The sequence below is a fragment of the Cucurbita maxima genome, unplaced genomic scaffold, assembly GCF_002738345.1.
Source record: "Cucurbita maxima cultivar Rimu unplaced genomic scaffold, Cmax_1.0 Cma_Scf00012, whole genome shotgun sequence".
Classification (NCBI taxonomy): domain Eukaryota; kingdom Viridiplantae; phylum Streptophyta; class Magnoliopsida; order Cucurbitales; family Cucurbitaceae; genus Cucurbita; species Cucurbita maxima.
This window is the reverse complement of record NW_019272028.1, coordinates 3844934-3863687: the sequence shown is the minus strand read 5'-3', so window position 1 is coordinate 3863687 and position 18754 is coordinate 3844934. Positions and strand designations below refer to the sequence as shown.

The 18754-nt window shown below is 35.5% G+C and overlaps 2 protein-coding genes and 1 long non-coding RNA gene across 4 annotated transcripts; 2 read left to right on the top strand and 1 right to left on the bottom strand.

The window, feature by feature from the left end:
- Window positions 1-97: 97 nt before the first annotated feature.
- Window positions 98-12106, top strand: LOC111487855. The gene is made up of 3 exons (XR_002719121.1): window positions 98-108; window positions 8738-8741; window positions 11886-12106. It is a non-coding gene; the product is annotated as an uncharacterized LOC111487855 (long non-coding RNA).
- On the top strand, window positions 1389-5233 carry LOC111487854 (ADP-ribosylation factor-like protein 8c). Its single transcript, XM_023135413.1, has 7 exons — window positions 1389-1494; window positions 1605-1706; window positions 3447-3528; window positions 3612-3644; window positions 3735-3856; window positions 4553-4714; window positions 4800-5233. The coding sequence occupies exons 2-7, from the start codon at window positions 1669-1671 to the stop codon at window positions 4915-4917; spliced, it is 555 nt and encodes a 184-aa protein (XP_022991181.1). The 5' UTR covers window positions 1389-1494; window positions 1605-1668; the 3' UTR covers window positions 4918-5233.
- Window positions 5856-18410, bottom strand: LOC111487851 (DNA repair protein RAD4). 2 transcript variants are annotated; one of them, XM_023135407.1, is made up of 15 exons: window positions 18316-18410; window positions 15822-16034; window positions 15124-15192; window positions 14915-15030; window positions 14452-14751; window positions 14289-14381; window positions 13904-13996; window positions 12398-12499; window positions 11411-11460; window positions 9551-10258; window positions 8350-8719; window positions 8073-8267; window positions 7842-7994; window positions 7311-7520; window positions 5856-6399 (listed from the first exon to the last, which is right to left on the bottom strand). In XM_023135407.1, the coding sequence occupies exons 2-15, from the start codon at window positions 15862-15864 to the stop codon at window positions 5992-5994; spliced, it is 2910 nt and encodes a 969-aa protein (XP_022991175.1). In that variant the 5' UTR covers window positions 15865-16034; window positions 18316-18410; the 3' UTR covers window positions 5856-5991. The 2 variants fall into 2 exon arrangements, with proteins under 2 accessions (XP_022991175.1, XP_022991176.1); XM_023135408.1 differs by having other exon boundaries at window positions 14924-15030.
- Between the last annotated feature and the right edge of the window lie 344 nt (window positions 18411-18754).

Below are 18754 nucleotides of genomic sequence, written 5' to 3'. Positions count from 1 at the left end.
AAATTCTTTAGTAATTGGGGTGAGAGAAACGAAGTCCAACCCGAGATCCGACTCACGACCCAAAACCCACAGACAACCCTAACCGATGTGAGGGGTGGAGAAGATGAAGTCCACCTGGTCGGACCCAAACTCGAATACCCGCAACCTCATTATAGCCAAGCAACCCCATACCTTGTTATAATTTGACGAATAAGATACTAATTATACTGTCACTAATTAACTATTACTGTCTGTAGCTACTAGAAAAAGAAAAGAAAAAAAAACAAATACCAACGACGTCTGAATCAAGATCTACCACCTCGAACAATCTCCTAGATTGATACATTTAAATTTTAAAAGTAATTCTTTACTATAATTAAATTTAAAAACTAAACTAATAATCTATTAGACAGATAGTTGAAAATTTAATAGTTTTTAAATTTAAAGGTTAAATAGATGATTAAACTTATAATTTAACGTATTATTTATTTATTATTGATTCTAAATATCGATGTGTAACTAATCATTTATGATATGGTACGAACGGATTTATTATTATTATTATTATTGTAAAATTAGTAAGGAGTATATATTCTTTTAATTTTTTATCATGAGAAAAAATAAATAAATAATTTTATTATACAGAGAGGTAAAACAATTTTTAAAAAAAGGAATTTTATTACCAAAATTTGAGCATTCAACATCACACGTGTCTAGAAAATTATTCATGAAACTTTTTTGTCATAGGTTTTTTCTTATATAATAAGCATTAAATTTATAATTTTGAAAAAGTGGTAGTAAAGTTTATTAAATTATAATAATAATTAAAAAAAAATACAGATTAACATAAATTCAATTTTTTTTTTTTTTTTTTTTTTAAGGAATCAATATCAATATTGATTATTATATAGTCAATTAATTGACATACATTATACTTTTTTTTCTATATTTTAAATCATCTTTCAACATATATTTTTTTTAATATGACATATATGATGTTTTGACTAATCTATTTTTTATTTTGGTTAATGAAAAAATGAATAAAGGGGTCACCTATTTCTATATATATTTATAATTTCTTATAAAAATAGCCTAATAAATTTATATTTATAATGAATAATAGAATATAATGTTTATCTTAATTTCTAAAAAATTAAAATTTTATATAGAATGTTTAAAGTTTATATTGGACAGAGAATGAATTCTCGTATTCAGCCTGTGTAGCTAATTAGGAGAAATTTCTTCACGCTCCTTCCTCATTCTTTATTTAAATGAGAAATTTTCGCTATTACTCATGAATTAAATGAATATCTCTTATGTTTTGCTTCCCAACAATTTGGTGGGTATTTAGTGAATGAATACCAAATCATATACTTGAAAAGAACTTGAACATTAAAACATCACTAAATACAAAGTGCTTGAAAAAATTGAAAAAATGTAGATTGTTTTGTTTTGGATCATCTTCTTGGCAGAAGCGGACAGTACACGGATAGAACATCGTGGCCCCTGATCCAGGTTTGCCTGTTGCATAAGTTTCTTCCTCTTCTTCTTCTTCTTCATTGATATCTCTTTCGTCGATTAGCTTTCTTTCTTCCTAATCAACTTTCGGAATTTCCATTTTTCAGCTTCTTTTGTTGCTCGGTAATCAAGAATTTTTCACAGTTTCATTCTGCCTCGGGGTTTCCGCAAATGGGTTTCTTCGATTCCATCCTTAATTGGCTCAGGAGGTACGATTTTTATCCTGCCCTACTTTTCCTGTTCTTGAATTTTGTTATTATTATGATCTTCTTTGCTTGGTTGCTGAGAAAATCAAGGGTTGATTGTTGTTAGTTTGTTGAACGAGAAAATTGTCGGCTGAGTTGGGAAAGCTGCGCTTATTATTTTAAATTCGAATATGGGCCTCTTGTTTGATATTAATTTATAGCGAATGTTCATTAGAAATGCCATATTGTGCTGTTCGTTTGATCTTCAATTGAGAATATTATGCTAGTTTGAAGTTTGAATATTCAATCCTTCGAGTGGAGAGGCACAGCCGTTCAAGATTTATAGATTTGTTAGTTGAAAATGGACAACTGGGTCCCCTGCACAATTTGATATGTGGTTTACTCTGTAGTTGAGATTGCATGTACGCTTGAGTTTTTTGATGTAGTTTCCTTTAACAAAAATATTGACCGTAGAACAGATGATGACAGAACAACTAATGAGCTCTTTTAATACTTCCGTTGAGATTGAGTTGGCTTCAGGCATGAAAAATAGAGGCTGGCCCTAATAGTGGGAGTTTCTGTTCATACAGCTCGAAACCGTTCTTAGATACCCCTGAAGTTATACTGTGGAAGACTCGATCGAGTTTGTTTTCTTATGATTGTTGTGAAGGGGCTGTTCTAAGCTAGGATCTTTTTTTAATGCAATTATTACAATTATATTGGCTGTTTTCTGCCTTGGATCCCAACTTCTATGTATTTGTGGCTTTCATCCCTGTAGTTGTTTTGTGTGCATACATTGTTAGGAATCACGAACCTCTACAATGGTATGATATTGTTCACTTTGAGCATAAACTTTCATGGCTTTACTTTAGGTTTCCCCAAAAGCCACATACCAATGGAGATGTATTCCTTACTTATAAACTCATAATCAACTCCTTAATTAGCCGACGTGGGACTCCTCTCCCAACAATCCTTAACAATCCTCCCCTTAAACAAAGTACACCATAGAGTCTCTCCTGAAGTCTATGGAGCCCTCGAACAGCCTCCCTTTAATAGAGGCTCGACTTCTTTTCTTTGGGGCCCTCAAACAAAGTACACCTTTTGTTCGACACTTGAGTCACTTTTGACTACACCTTCGAGGCTCACAACTTCTTTGTTAGACAATTGAGGATTCTATTGACATGGCTAAGTTAAGGGCATGACTCTGATACCATGTTATGAATCACGAACCTCCACAATGGTATATGATAGTGTCCACTTTGAGCATAAGTTCTCATGGTTTTGCTTTTGGTTTTCCCAAAAGGCCTTATACCAGTGGAGATATATTCCTTACTTATAAACCCATGATCAATCTCTTATTTAGTCGATGTAAGACTCCTCTCCCAACAATCGTCAACATAATAATTTTCATACATCTCAGAGTCATCTAGCCACTTTTATTGCCTTTCATAGTTTTGTGCTGGAATCCCAATTTTTAGCATAGTTATTGTGTTAATCCAGCTTCCATTATCATGGTTGAAGCGTTTCGACTTCTTCGTGAAGGAACGAAAGCATTGTCTTCATCCTTGCTTTGCTAGCTCTGTAGAATCATGAAACGCCTCTTGCTACGTAGTTGAACTAATCTTTTTTGTTCATTGATAGAGAACAGTTTTTCATATGCTTAATCTTATTGAACATCTAAAGGAAGCTGTTTTTTGCTACTATTTGAGACTTTTGGGAGTTCTTTCCAATCTTATAGTCTTGTCTTGTGTGCCTGTTTGTCAGCCTGTTCTTCAAACAGGAAATGGAGCTCTCACTTGTAGGCCTCCAAAATGCTGGGAAGACATCTCTTGTCAATTCTATTGCAGTAAGAAAATGCAAATTTTGACATCCTTTTTTTTGTATGTGAATGGCCTTCTGTTGTTCTCTGATCTTTTTTGACTTTTACAGACAGGGGGCTACAGTGAGGATATGATTCCAACTGTGAGTATGCTTTTCTATCATGTTCGTTGTTTATGCTTTGTAATTCATTGAATGTATCTTATGATCTTCACTTGATTTTCTGATATCCAGGTTGGGTTTAACATGCGGAAAGTTACAAAGGGCAATGTAACAATTAAACTTTGGGATCTTGGAGGGCAAAGGAGATTTCGTACGATGTGGGAGCGATATTGCCGTGGCGTGACTGCAATTGTGTAAATATCCCAAGTCTCTAACCCTCTCTCCTTGCTCGATTTTAGCTATATTTGTTAGCATTGTTACTTTAGCTGAGAACATGGCTGATTGTTAGATATCACATCCTTTTATTCTGCCTTTCCTGTCTTTGTTGAATTGATCTCTTGCTTTTGATAATTAGAAATCGCCCGTGCTGGAATAATGAGTTTTCACATTTCATTTAATGATTAGAAGCCAACCAAAGAAAACAAAATTCAAATCAATCCATATAGTTTCTGTGAGATCCCACGTCGGTTGGAGAGGAGAACGAAGCATTCTTTGTAAGGGTGTGGAAACCTCTCTTTAGCAGACGCGTTTTAAAAATCTTGAGGGGAAGCCCACGATGGAAAGCCCAAAGAAAACAATATCTACTAGCAGTGGACTTGCCTGTTGCACAAGTTTCTTCCTATTCTTCTTCTTCATTGCCATTTTGTTTGTCTAGTTGTCTACCTTGCTAAGTCATTTGCAGGTCGTGTGGTATCAATCAGCTAACTGATAGAACCTAAATAGAACTAGTATGATATTGAAATGTAAGAGATAGGACTACAAGATCAAGCCAAGTAATTCGATAGTGTTTGATCTGAATTTATCCGTCACAGAGTATGATCCAAGTTGAAGAACTAAATAGATTAACATTTGTTTTATGTTTGGTCTCTGTTCTGATGGTGCAAGATCAGGTATGTAGTTGATTCTGCTGATAGAGATAGCGTTCCTATATCAAGAAGTGAGCTCCATGAGCTCTTAACAAAACCTTCATTAAGTGGAATTCCTCTGCTTGTGCTGGGCAACAAAATTGACAAGTCAGAAGCACTTTCCAAGCAGTCACTGGTTGATTTGTTGTGAGTCCTGGATACTGTACCGATCGCTATCTGTTAATGTTGAAATATACTTTTGTTGATAATCTTTTCGGGTTTGTTCCTGCAGAGAACTTGAATCGATTCGTGATAGGGAGGTGTGCTGCTACATGATCTCTTGCAAAGATTCGATAAACATTGATGCTGTGATCGATTGGCTCATCAAACACTCGAAAACAGCAGGATGATCGGTTTTATGCGTAGGTTTGTTTAGCTAAAGAAGAGTCATGAAGATTCAAAGCTGTAATGTGTAGAGAGTTTGAAGTTTATACAGCTTAGCTATTCATGTTTGCTTGTTTGTTTAAAAGAATGTAGTACTTCAGCCTTGCTGTCTATACTTCTTCCTTCTTTATAAACGAAAAATATTTGTCAGGGTTTACCATGGAAGATCAGACACCTTTTGACCAATCCGTTGACTTTTGAAAGTTATGTTGACTTTTGAAAGTTCTTATCGCCCCCTTTGTGGGAAATGAAAGAGATGCCCCCGTGAGCCAATTGAATCAACGGTGTTATCAAGCTACGAACTTCTACTATTGTATCGAGGCTAGGTCAACTACAAAATATTTCTACTTGAGATAGGTCGACTATAAGACCTTCCTTAGTAATCATGAGCTTTATACCAATATCACTAACATTTATTTCAACCAACCCGTCCTAAAGCATTAAAACTGACAATGAGACTACTTCATACTAATTTCAAAGACTTCTTAATGCAACTCACGAATCATATCTTAATAAGTCAAATAATACTCTTGTGCTTGGAAGGGTCACCTACCAAATCAATCGTTTGATCTTCTTTCATCTTTGTAAACTACTAATAAAGATTGACTTTACTTATTTTGGTTTTTTCTTAATCAATAATGATCAACAAATCCTGTATAAAGAAATCAATGTCGTATAAAACATTTGCGTAAGCACTATGAGACAACAATTAAATAAAAATTAAGTTTACTCCCAACAACTATTTAATACAAAAACGAAGTATTTTTACAATCTCTCTTCTACATTCAATGGTGCAAAACTTATTAAGACTTCAAAATATTTATAGAAGTTCAAACACTTATCGTTATTAAATTAAACAAGAAATATGCGAGGATAACAGTAGCACAAAAGTCTACCCAAGAAATAGAGTGCCAAAATAGGTGGTAGATTATATGACATGTTGAAAAGATTACACTACAGATAATTTTACAGATATCAACACGATTAACCCTACCTGATAGTAAAATATACAAAAAGATCCAACCAAGACACTAACATTACTATAATTCTTCCACTTGAACAGAAAAACCACAGTGACATCGTTTTGTCACTACCAAACTTTTCTCATCAAACGTCTGATCCTCTAACAAGAACACATGCTTATGATCTTCTTCATTGACAAAAGATGGAGCATCCATGTTAGCGTTACTTACATTATTCTGCTGGAGCTGGCACTCGACCGGTTCTGTATCGTCTTTACAAGAAGGAATATCTACATTTCCCTTGTCGTTCGTGCCCCGAATCTCAGTCACCACCTGCTGTGATGGATTCTCGTCATCCCCATAACGACTGTTCAACCTTTGCCGAGTCAAAATAGATGAAAGAAGCTGATACCATCTTGAAATTGCTTGTTTTTCTCTCTGTCTTCTCTCTTCAGCCTCTCTTCTCTCGGATTCCTCAGCGTATGCCTGTATATCAAACAAATATGTTTTGAGTTGAAAAATATCCTAGCTGAAGTTATCATAAAACTGGAGCTCTAATGGGAGATCGGTTTTTATCTCTACATATGATGGTTCAAAATTAGGATGAAATGGAAGGAGTAGATTTAGAAGTCAAGAAAGAAAATACAAGTTTGTCCAAGGAATATGTAACGGTCCAAGTCCACTGCTAGCAAATATTGTTCTCTTTGGGTTTTCCCTTTCGAGCTTCCCCTCAAGGTTTTTAAAACGCGTATGCTAGGGAGAGGTTTCCACACCCTTATAAAAAATGTTTCGTTCTCCTCCCCAACCGATGCGAGATCTCATAATCCACCCTCTTTAGTGCCCAGCGTCTTCGCTGACACTCGTTCTCCTCCCCAACCGATGCGAGATCTCATAATCTACCCTCTTTAGAGCCCAGCGTCTTCGCTGACACTCGTTCTCCTCCCCAACCGATGCGGGATCTCATAATCCACCCCCTTTAGAGTCTAGCGTCTTCGCTGACACTCATTCCCTTCTCCAATCAATGTGGGATCCCCCAATCCACCCCCCTTCGAAACCTATTGTCCACCTCCTGTCAAGACTCAGCATCCTCATTAGCACATCGCCCGGTGTTTGGCTCTAATACCATTTATAATGGCCCAAGCCCACCGCTAGCAGATATTGTCCTTTTTGGGCTTCCCTTTCGGGCTTCCCCTCAAGGTTTTTAAAATGCGTCTGCTAGGGAGAGGTTTCCACATTATAAAGAATGTTTCGTTCTCCTTCTCAACCAATGATCGCCCATGTAGGATTTAGTCCCTAAAATGTTGAAAATAATTGAACCCAGAAAAATAGAAAGTTCTAGCATATGATCAGAATGTACCATCCTAATTATCTTGGAAATGATAAAGGGAAATACCAACCTCTAATATCACACGTTTAAACTTAGAACAGACAACAATGCCGTCATAGATAGGATATGATCGACCATTTCGAAATTCAAAGCCAACCATTGCAGGTGCATAATCAATTTCCAGCTTCTTAGCAACATTGAATACCCTGGGCAATCTAATATGCACAGTTCCTGGTGGAAGGCACTTTTCAGACCACACATCCACTTGACCACGCTCATTCTGTAAGTTAGAAATGCAACACTTAGCTTCTGATGAAAATTATAATTAAAAGACAAAGGAGACAAATGAAATGAACATGGACCGTTCTCTTGTTCATCAATTTCTTAAATATACAATTGTTAAGAAAGATCTCAGAAGTCAGAAGAAAGTTCACATCCAATGCCTTGGGCACCACAAGCAAACCAGTTTACACATATGATTTAGTGCCAAGGCTTTAAATATGCAAAGATCACTAGGCGTCCCAATCAAAGCAAGTGCATTCATTATTATGAATCACAAATAATTTAAAAAAAAAAAAAAACAGTATATAGAAAAACTCACTTTCGGCACAACCCCGTTTATAGCACGAGGCAATTGCAATGGCTCTAATTGCCACTTCCCATAGAGTTGAATGACTCCTTGGGAATCACCCTGATCAAAGTCATCAGTTTCAGACTCTTGTACTTTGATTTTCTTTAAGGAACGTTTCAACTCCTGAAACAAAATAACCTCAAAGTATGTAATTAAAATAGAGGGAGAAGAATAGGAAAATGAAGTGTAGACTAATCAAACCTTAGCAGGTAGTTCATTGGATTTAACTTGCAGCCCCTCACGCAGCCACTTTTGCTTTGTCTGAAGCATTTGGACACATGTTCTAGGGTAAACTGGATGTCCAGAACAAAAACCCAGAACAGGGCCCTTTGGATGAAGCGTCTGATACTTAGTAAGCCATTTTTCAAGGGCATATAAACGGTGGTTTTTGTAGGCCTGCAATTCAAACGGCATTTACCTTATTGAAGCTTTATAATCTAGATGCCAGGCATAATTTGAAAAAGATATTATCATCCACCTGCTGATTTGTTGGAAGAGGTTCAGTGAGAGCCCGAGTTTCTAATTCAATATCCTCCAGATAATCCTTTGTAGCAACAAATTGTTTACCCAAAGAAGAGTTTCGGTCAGTGTCAAGCTCTTCTGACACATTGTGATCTGAATTCCCCGGCAAGTTACCATCATTCGCAAAAGAATTCTGCTTCAAACTTTCTGATAAACCTGGCATTTTTACTTTATTGTGTTCCATCAAGTCATCAATGCAGCCATTCTCCAAGAAACCAGTACCCTCCGTGGCTCGTGCTTCAAGTGTCCTTAATGGTGACAATACACTGTCCCACCAAAGAGTATCAATCCGTTTTTTTTCTATCTTGTACCACTTCATACAATATCTGCATATAAGATGATAGGGAAGTAGCATATTATTTTATAATATTGGAAAATCCTTGCAACCGAAATAATTGGCCTCAAAGGCTAGAGTTCCGAAAACCATAATTTCGATGTCATAACACTGAAAAAATCCTAATCCTGGAAACACCACAATTGTGGCTCTAGGAGCTAACATCATTTTTATCCAAGCATGCATTTCCTCAGTACAGTATTTTTGTTGCTTTAAGCATGTCTCCAAATGTGAATCTATTCCCCACTCTGTTCGTGATAGTTAGTTACAAAATTTTGACATTGCATTACAAAATGAATGCAATTACCATCGTTAGACCGTGATAGCCATTTAAAGAAAGTGGCTGCAGCTTTAGTACATGTATTGCCAAAGGTGCAGCTTAAGTACGTGTATTATAAAAGATCTATAACACCCACTAAAAAAATTTCAGAACTACAAATTTTAAATAATAATAGCCAGTAGACTACGCAAACTTAATTCGATTCCATTTTAGCAATTCACCCCACATTCTAAACTTCTAACAACAAAGCGTAATGAGATCCTGACTACAAAGCATGATGCCATCGTTGAAAAAGCTGGAGGTAGTTTCCAATTTTAATTATCTCTCACTCTGCCTTGTTCCTGCTAATCATATAAAAATTCTAGCAAAAGTCTCCTGGTTATAACGCTCAATAAACAAACCCCCCAGTCTTTGCCCCTTCAATGAAAGCCTCGCCTCGTTGTAGGTAAATTGGTAATAGGAAGAAAACATGCATAAACATCAAATGATAATGGAGAAAAAAGAGTAAAAATTAAAGTTTTCAAGACAGTATGAAAAGAAAACCTGCGAGTCACATCTTTAGCACCAAGCCCAGAAAAGGCAACCACATATCTCAAAGATGTTTTGCATGCAGCAGCTAAATCCTCTACTTTGTGCTCCCCATCAACAACCATATTTACAGCATCAACGTGTACCCACTTACCCGTCAAGTTTTCTGCATTGCAGTATACTTCTGCCCAATACAAGGGCGATCCTACTTTACTTGAACCAACAGCAGTGGAGATTCCACGGGAAGAAGAGGCAGATTCTTCATCAACAATTCTTTTCAGTTTTTTTGGTGAAGGGAACTTTGAAGAAGGCACGTTTGAGTAATTTGTGCTAGAATTTCTAGGCGCAGTCTCAACTTCTGTAGCTGAAAGAGCCATTTGTAACTGCATTTCAAACTCAATATCCCCCTTCCTCTTCAGTACCTGAGAGTTCTTAGAAGGGCAGGTTTCGGAGATATCGGGTTTTGAGTTGCCGCCAGAACTTGTGGTACAAGACAACTCATCAAGGACAAAAGTTTTCTTTCCTGATAAATTGATTGCATTGCTTTCACAATTACCACCAGAAGTAGATGTAAGAGAACTTCTATCAACCTGTTCTGCTTTATCGACCATCAAAGTTGAGTTCTTGAAAATGTTACTACTTGATACACTAGTCCCTTCGCTAAAATAGTTAGATCTCTCAGCCTCTGGTTTTATAGAAGCAACATCCAAAATGGATACAAACCTGGAAAATGACAATATGGGAATTTATTGATCAATTAGTTCTTCAAAATGCAGATTACATTTAAAAACCATAGAATGACGGATGAATACAAAAGTGAAAGAAAAACATTCACTTGGCTAGAAGGAATGCACATCATAGCAGAAATCGACTGGGAAGTAAATAAGTGGGTAATGAACCAAACAGCTTTCTTCCTTTATTTTATTTTATTTTTTTAAGGAAACGACATTCTACGTGGAAAAAATGTATAATGAAGGCTGAGGAAAACATCATCCAACCTAAAATTAAATTGCTGAAAGGTATCAACCCAGAGAACGGACAAGGACAGGTTACTTCATTCTAAAGCCATGACTCTATTTAATCAATAACAAAATGATAAATATATGTCCAAGAAAACTCAAAATCATTAGCTTTGTCCTCAAAAGTTCCTTCATTACTTTTACCTCCAGAGCAAGAGACCCATTTTGCTACTCAATCAACTTTAAGAGCTGCAAAAAGTTATTTTCAACTCAATCAACTGGCACATTTATCCAAAATAATATCATTAGGGTTCCCCACATTTACTTTTACGATCACCCTCTCAAACTTGAAGTCAAGCATCTAATGAATTTCATGAGAGCTTTTTTTTTAACTTCTTGATCAGAATGAAAAAATAGAATCCTTCAAGAGAGGAAAGTATGTTCATGGTGTGGGAATATATTGCTTTTGTGTCTTTATCCTGGAGTGAAATGTGCAAAAATATTTTTAGATGTGATTATTCTTATCTTTGTGATTATGGGAGGCCTTTCTATAACTTATTGGCACAAGTAATGTTTTCTGCACTTTTTAGCATTTTTTTTTTCATCTAAGTAGTTTTGTAATATACACACAATAGTTTTAGTACGGATCTACAGGAGCTGGTAAGAACTCCAATCCTAGCATATCAAGAAATCCAAACAACTTGAACACACAAAAAAAAGTACAACTAGATTGCCACAGGCAAAGTAGAAACATCTGTGGCATAAGATGGTAATATTTAAAAGCTTTGTAACTTGTTAAGGACAACAAATAATTATTTCTATAAGCAGATGCATAGCATTTTTGAAGGTATAAACAAATAGAAGCATTAATAAGATAAGAACAATTAGTAAATAGATTTCAAGATTGTAAGCCCACCGGGCCGTTAGATCCAAAGCTCTTAAAAGCACCACGGTCAATGCAGCAATCTGAGGAAAAAAATAAATCATTAGGAGTTGAGTTCTTGTAATTGTAAAAGCATAAATAATTAAAAGATGCACCATTAATAAAGATAAAGGGCTTTAAATATTTCTTTATGCAAACTCAAGCCTTCACTGAGAAAAAAAAAAAAAAATACAATGGGCATACAAAAAATAAAAACCAAGAAAAATGAGCCGAACTAAAACAAAAAGGAGCTTCAATCAAGAAAAATAAAACCTAAAGGATAATTACAAAATGCCTTAAACAATGAGGCCCAAAGAGTGACGTGGAACCTAACAAGGGCCTACACATTTTCCTTAGACCCCTCAACCCCTCTAAATAACCTATTGTTCCTCTCAATCCAAAAATGCCAAAAAAAAAAAAAAGAAAGAAAAAAATTGCACAAACTCTAGCAAGTCACAAAAGAGAGAAGGAACTCCTTGATAATCGAGCAGCAATCCCTAGGCTTGGCTAAATGATAACCATGACAAAACATTATGGCCTTATCAAGATCATCGAGCAACAATCCCTAGGCCACAGCTCTGCAATAGGTGGTTAAGATACTTTGACAGGTCATGGTAGGGAAGAACAGTGAGATAGAAGGCTAGCAGCCATCATCAAGGAGGAGGAAGGAAGGCAAGACTTAGAACAAGACAAAGAGCACGACAAGAATAATTTTGGGCCCCATTTTACATTAGCTTTTGGTTTGGTTGTAATGCTTACTCATTTTGGACCTTTATAGGTCCCCCCTACGAGAGTTCATATAGTAATTTTCTTCATAATCCTGCTGGTAACCTTCAATTATTTGAAGGATGCATTCTATTTCCTTCCAAAGAAATTATAAATGATTTTTGTGTCTTTGCAATGCCTTCAAATTCCTTTCAGAAAAGGTAAAAAAATCAAGTTTCAAAATAACAATACATAGACATGGATAACTTATTCTACCTCCTCTGCAGTCCCTTCATGCGTTTCAAGAGCACGAGCTAGAGCAGAATTAATAGAACCCTCCGACCTTATTTGGTTTCTAACATGAAAATTGTTGTGTAACTGCAATGTTAGAAAATACATTTGTTAAAGTTCAAGTAGTACAATCCAAAATACATTGAGAAGAACAGATCAAAAAACTTGTTGTTTTTAGGTTGACTTCTCATGTAGGAATAATCTCCTAAAGCCTAGTCGGGAATACTCATGAGATCTAAGAGACAAAAAGTGGCAACCTACAAAGTCAAAATAATCGTAATATATATATCTTAAGCACTTTAGAGATGACAAAGTGTACAGGTATCATATCTATAGATTATATTTTTACTAATAATGATCAGGAAATTAAGATAGAACAAATACCAACAACAAACAGGGATGATATTGTCATTACAAGTCACAGCCAAGAGGAAATCAATGAACTATGAGAACGCCTATCTAAAGTGTTCAAAATAAAGGATCTTAGGAAGCTTGGATATTTTTTCCATTGAAATGGCACATTCAAGCCAAGAACTCCTCTTATTATAGATTGTTTGATGTGCTCATTGACTCATACTCGTAACTTGGAAGGGCACAAGGAGTCATCATTAATAAACAAAGAGAAGTAACTATATTGTGGCAATAAGCAGAGATTGTTATTGTTCATAAACTAGTCCAACACAATAGGATTAAGCATGTGAAAACAGACAAACATTTAAAAAAAGAGAGGTTAGATATGGTTTATGAAAAGACACCTCACATATCTTCTCATAATCAGCACACATCCACATCCTTACAAAAAGACTTACCAACCACACACAAATAAGATATGGAGAAGCTTGGAATGCAAACTACTTGAGGTAGGTGTTATAAATTAAGATACAGCCCAAAAAAATGTTTAGAAGACTAGATAAAAATGTTTCTCATTGTTTCTATGCATTTGTAGTTGTCTATATAGCATTAGACTAAACAACCATGACATGAGTTGGCCTACTAGTCAAAAAGGGTCAACATAAATAATAAAGGATTTAGAGGGAATGGATAAAGTCATAGTGACTACATAGGATTTAGTACCCTAGGAATTTCTATGATAGCTAAATATAGCAGTATCAAGCAGTTGTACCATGAGAATAACTGAGGTGGGCACAAGCTAGCCCAAACACCTGCAAATTTTTTCAAAGAATGGCACTAGAGTGTAAGTTAGCTAGCGTATTTGTCCTTTTCTTTTCTATTTCCCAATACATGTAGTTTATATGAGATAACAATCTATTGTATGTGAATAAGAAATATTGAATTACATCCTTCAATTTTTCAATATTAGCCAAGATAGGGAGTATTTTTCTCTCTTTTTTTTTTTGAACGGAAACAGACCCTCATAGATTTAAGCTAAGACAAGGACCTTCTTTGAGAAACTTTAAACTGACTTTTCAATACTAGTCTATAGGGGGTGGATATTGAAATGAATCGTTTGTTAGAGGAATAAAAGCATACCCAAGCAACCAGGGGTTTCAGAGAGCTGGCAGTCAGTTGCTTGGCCGGTGTGTTCTTCAGCAAGTGTATTGGAAGTAGAGAAAGCAAAGCAGACTGCAATAACAAATAAATTGTCCTCAGGACAGAATAAGTTATATACCCTTGTATTTTCTCCACTAGCAGAAAGTAATTATTTTGAAGAACAAATTAAGAATTCCTCTTAAAGCCAATTTTTCTCCCCAGGATAGCTGGGTCTGATCAAAATGTTGCTTGCCATATTTTTTATGACCGTCATAAATTATATACAGCCTACTATATAATTTAATTGGCAGCTTCATCAATGGTGTCTGTCGTGATGCATGTCGGACGAGATAGATAATAATTGCTATTCTCCATAGCAAAAAACCTGAATAAGAGGATCATTGCAAGCTCTGTCAATTAATCTTCCCCGTCCAAGTAAGCAAAGCAAATGAACCTTATGCACTAACTCCGCAATTTCCTGCAAGGACGAAGAGAATTTGCAGTAAGATGAGATACAATGCCAAAAGCAATAAAGATAGGAAACTCACCTTATCAGCAGCAGAAGCTCGACGAATAGGCTTCCTCCTTATAGAGTCATGCTGCGTCTCACTAAATTCAATGGTCATTGGATAAGACCCTGTTCCATCCATAGTGCCAGCAGCACCATCTTCCCAATCTGAATCATCCAAGTCTTCCAAAACATGCGAAGCAGAATTCTGCAATTGTGCTTCATGAACATTAACATCCCCGGAGGAGTTTGCTATTACATTCTCATTGGACTTCTCAGTCTCTAACATCTCCTTCGTGTCCATAATTGAATTTACATCTCTTCCATCTTTACACTTTGGCTATGAAATAAAGAGACAAAGATTTTTCAAAAAAAAAAAAAAAAAAAAGTTGTTTTAACCAACTGAAACATGCATAGTCTACTAAAGTTCTAATATAAATTAAAAGAGATGTCACTACTTCAAAGTACAAATATTTAGTAGATCTAAAATCAACTGGATAAACCTTTCCGACCAAATCACATGGCTGCAGAGCATGTTTCTTTGTTCCTGACAAGCGACGTCCAGTTGCACGACTAAGAAGCTTGCCCACAGCAGCCCTTGAAACATCGACTAAAGTTCCTGAAAACAAAAACATAAAAGATCAGGTGCATCCGGTAAGAATAATATTTTTTTAAAAAAAAAAGAATAGGTAAGTTATGGGCCAACAGACACCTCTGCCATCACTGGACTGTGAACAGCCTCCTCCTGGATCTGGTACTGCCTCACCAGCATCTTCTACACCTATCCAAAAAAAAAATCCGCAATATTGTAAGGGCTAGACAGCAATAACCATTTCATTCCAAAAGCATTTGTGCCAACTACAAAGGTCCTCAAATAAAAAAATTCGGTATGCTGCAAATCTCTTTCAGCCATTAGGTACTCTCCTTTCTTGGTAGCTGATCCAGTACAAATATTTGGCAAGCAAAAGTTCCTGGAGGTTTACAGCTCATTTGGGAACTAATTTAAGAACAGTTACCGGTTTAGTGAAGGTGGGACGAACAGCAAACTTGATTTTTTCAGAGAAGAACGTTGATCATTCAATGCCATACCATTCCTTTACTAAATATAATGGAAAAAGCCTTTCAAGATTTTTTTTGGTGCTTATGAAAAGAGAGGAAACAATTCTATAAGATATCTTTAACCAATGAATTTTGAATTTTCCCTCTTTCATTGTCCTGAAACTGCATTAAGGTAACCTACTAGTGTTATACAGCTATCCTATAATCCTTCTTATGAACATTTAGTCCTGCAATTCAAGAAGCAAACACTACCCGGAAAACACCCCCCGAGAACCAGAAGGATCATTTTATGCTGCAACAACATCACAGCATATAGAAAGAAATGAAAAGGAGGGAATTCTCAGAACCTACCTGAAGATTTTTTGGGGCGCTGTGACTGTTTTCGGCCTCGCATTCTTCCCTCTGTCTCTTCCAATCCGTCCACGGCGGTGGTGATGACCGTGTGGCCTGTGAGGAAATTGAAGGGCAAGCTGTGTGTTGTGTCTTAGATACGAGGCGCGAACATTTAACTTCTCTGATACGCTTACAGTCATTCTCCCCGAATTGGGGGCACTCGTGCCACCGCTGAAATTTCCCAATTTAAAAAGGATAAAATTATAAAATTAATAATAATAAATTATTAGTTAAATATCCTACAAAAAAAAAAAAAAAAAAAATATATATATATATATATATATATATATATCATATTTTTGAGTTGAGATGTGGGAAATGTAGCTTTAAATCACTCTTGATTTAAACCCAACTAAGTTTGAATTGTGGATTGTGTAATCAAAGTGGACAATCGCATATCCTTTGTTGAATCTACCACATAAATGATGTTTAAGTTATCTTATTTAGTAATAAACTATGGTTTACCAAATATATCATATTTCATTTTTTATTATACGGCAAACATCTAAATTTATTTGATTCGATCATTTGGGTTCATGTTGCATGTGAGTTGTGTTGTACTAAAGAGATTGCAAGTCAACATTGAGGTTCATGCATATATTGAATATTGTAGATAGTTAGTTTGAGAGTTGGAAATGTAATGGTTCAAGCCTACTGCTCGTTCGTTTTCTAACTCTTATGTATCATCGTCAACCTTAAAATTTTAAAATTATGTATCCTCGACCTAAAAATTTTAAGAGCTATTCCCTGCTAACTTTGATACCGTTTATAAAAGTCTCTATCCAACCGACGTTTTCAGAATCCACACTGAATGATTCAACCGATGGACCCTCAAAATCCATAGGAATGATTTGTTCCCCTCTAACATGTAATCTCACAAACCACTCATTAGAGCACAATGTCCTCTGTCCTCGTTGACACAATCATAGTGTTTGACCTTAATATCATTTGTAATAGTCCAAACACTAAAGACAAATATTATCCACTTTAGCCCACTCCAAATCATCTCTTTCCAACCAATGTATATATATATATATATATATATGAAGGATATCATAGATAATGAGAACGTGCCCAATTATAATGGGTGATTGATTATCCATCTGCATTCATGTGTAAATAGATTATAGAGGTTGGTCAATTTTTAATATTCAATCTTTTCCAAAACGTTTTTTTTTGTCGCAAAAGTGAGTTGCGTTCCAATGTTATTAAGCATACAACGATTTAGATGAAAGGTTGTTAATTTTCTATCATTTATGAAACTTCTCTTAAAAAATTTTATAAAGCACCAATATAGCACTTGTTCATTCGTTTGTGTTAAGTTGATAAATTCTATAAGATATGTTATAATATTAAATTTTAAAGTTTAAGCAATTGAGTTCGAACATTTTAACCATATGTTGTATATTTATTATTCTCTAGTATTTGATGTTTGATGATCCATCACGAATTATTTGAATCTGAATTATATCAACATTCTAAGAACTTAATTTTTGTTCCTATTTATCCTCTGAATTCTGCCGTTAAACCCTTAAATTCTTTCATCAATTCCTCGACGAGCTACACAAGCCAAATGAGCATATATGAAATTCGATCAGTCAACCCAGTTTCTCGTCCCCTTCACACATTTATCCAATCAGAGTGATTAGCAGAAAGAAAATCACCAGACGCTTGCAAACACCTTAGTTTGATTTAGAAAACAATTTCAAAGACGAGAAAAACAAAAACTGATTTCAAAAAGACATGATGCATTGTGAAAGATTCGAGGAAGTGAAAATTCAAGGCAAATGCAAAACAAATCGGAAAGTAGATTGCAAAAAGTAGAGGATCAGTATAATTGTTCAACACGATCGGATGCTCTCAGAAAAAGGCCAATTTCTTCCACATGCGAAAGCTTAGAAGCCGGTGAATCCTAAAACGTTTAAGCCCAGAAAAAAAATGTTCAATTCAAACGATTGGCATTCCCTTCATCTTTCCACCTAAAACAAGAGGAAAAGCGAACCAATTCCTCAAATCCTAGAAGGAAGAGTCGTCAGGCGAAAACCAAGCACAAGAAGAACGTCTTCTCAAAAGCTTAAATGAAAGAGGATCAAAACACAACCTCAGCTCACTTCGGTGTGGTTAAAGCAAAAACAATCATCATCGAGCAGATCAATCTAACAAAATCAGATAAAAAAATAATTGAATACATGAAACCGAGATCGGATTTGTCAATCAATCAAATTGACGAGCGTTTGTGAATCATAAAAGCTGTGGAACCAACGAGAAATGGCAAGAACCCTAGATAGGAAGGCAATGCCTGTCCAAGTAGTACCGTTTTAATCTCGATTTTGCATCTTTTCGTACTCCCTATGCCATGGATGTTTAGCAGAGAGAGTCATAGTCGATGCGTTGATATAAATTCGAAAAGAAACTGAAAACGAAAAGGAAAAATTAAACGACGAACACATACCGCAGACAGTAGACGGACGACGGATGATTATCACCAGCGGCGAAGACGAGGTATTTATAGTGATGAAATTAGGGTTTCTTCCCGACTTTTCTCAACAAACAATAATTTCGAATATCTTTTTAATAAAATTAATATCTCGAAAAAGAAAAAAAAAAAAAAAAAAAACACATTAATATCCAATCCTTATTATTTTTATTTTATAAAATTCATTTTGGTCTAAAATTATTTGATCCATAAATAAAAATTTAATTAATTTGGACTCTAAATTTGTAATTGGATTCCTGTTGGATCCTAAATTTTTATTATTGCATGAGTTGTTTCTCCTCTTTCTTTCAATGAACACACCCGATACAATTAGGCTCCAGTGGTCCCGATTTCTACCTCTATCAAAGAGTAGTAACCCCACCTCTATAGCCAGAGTATGGTGAAGCCGTTCCTT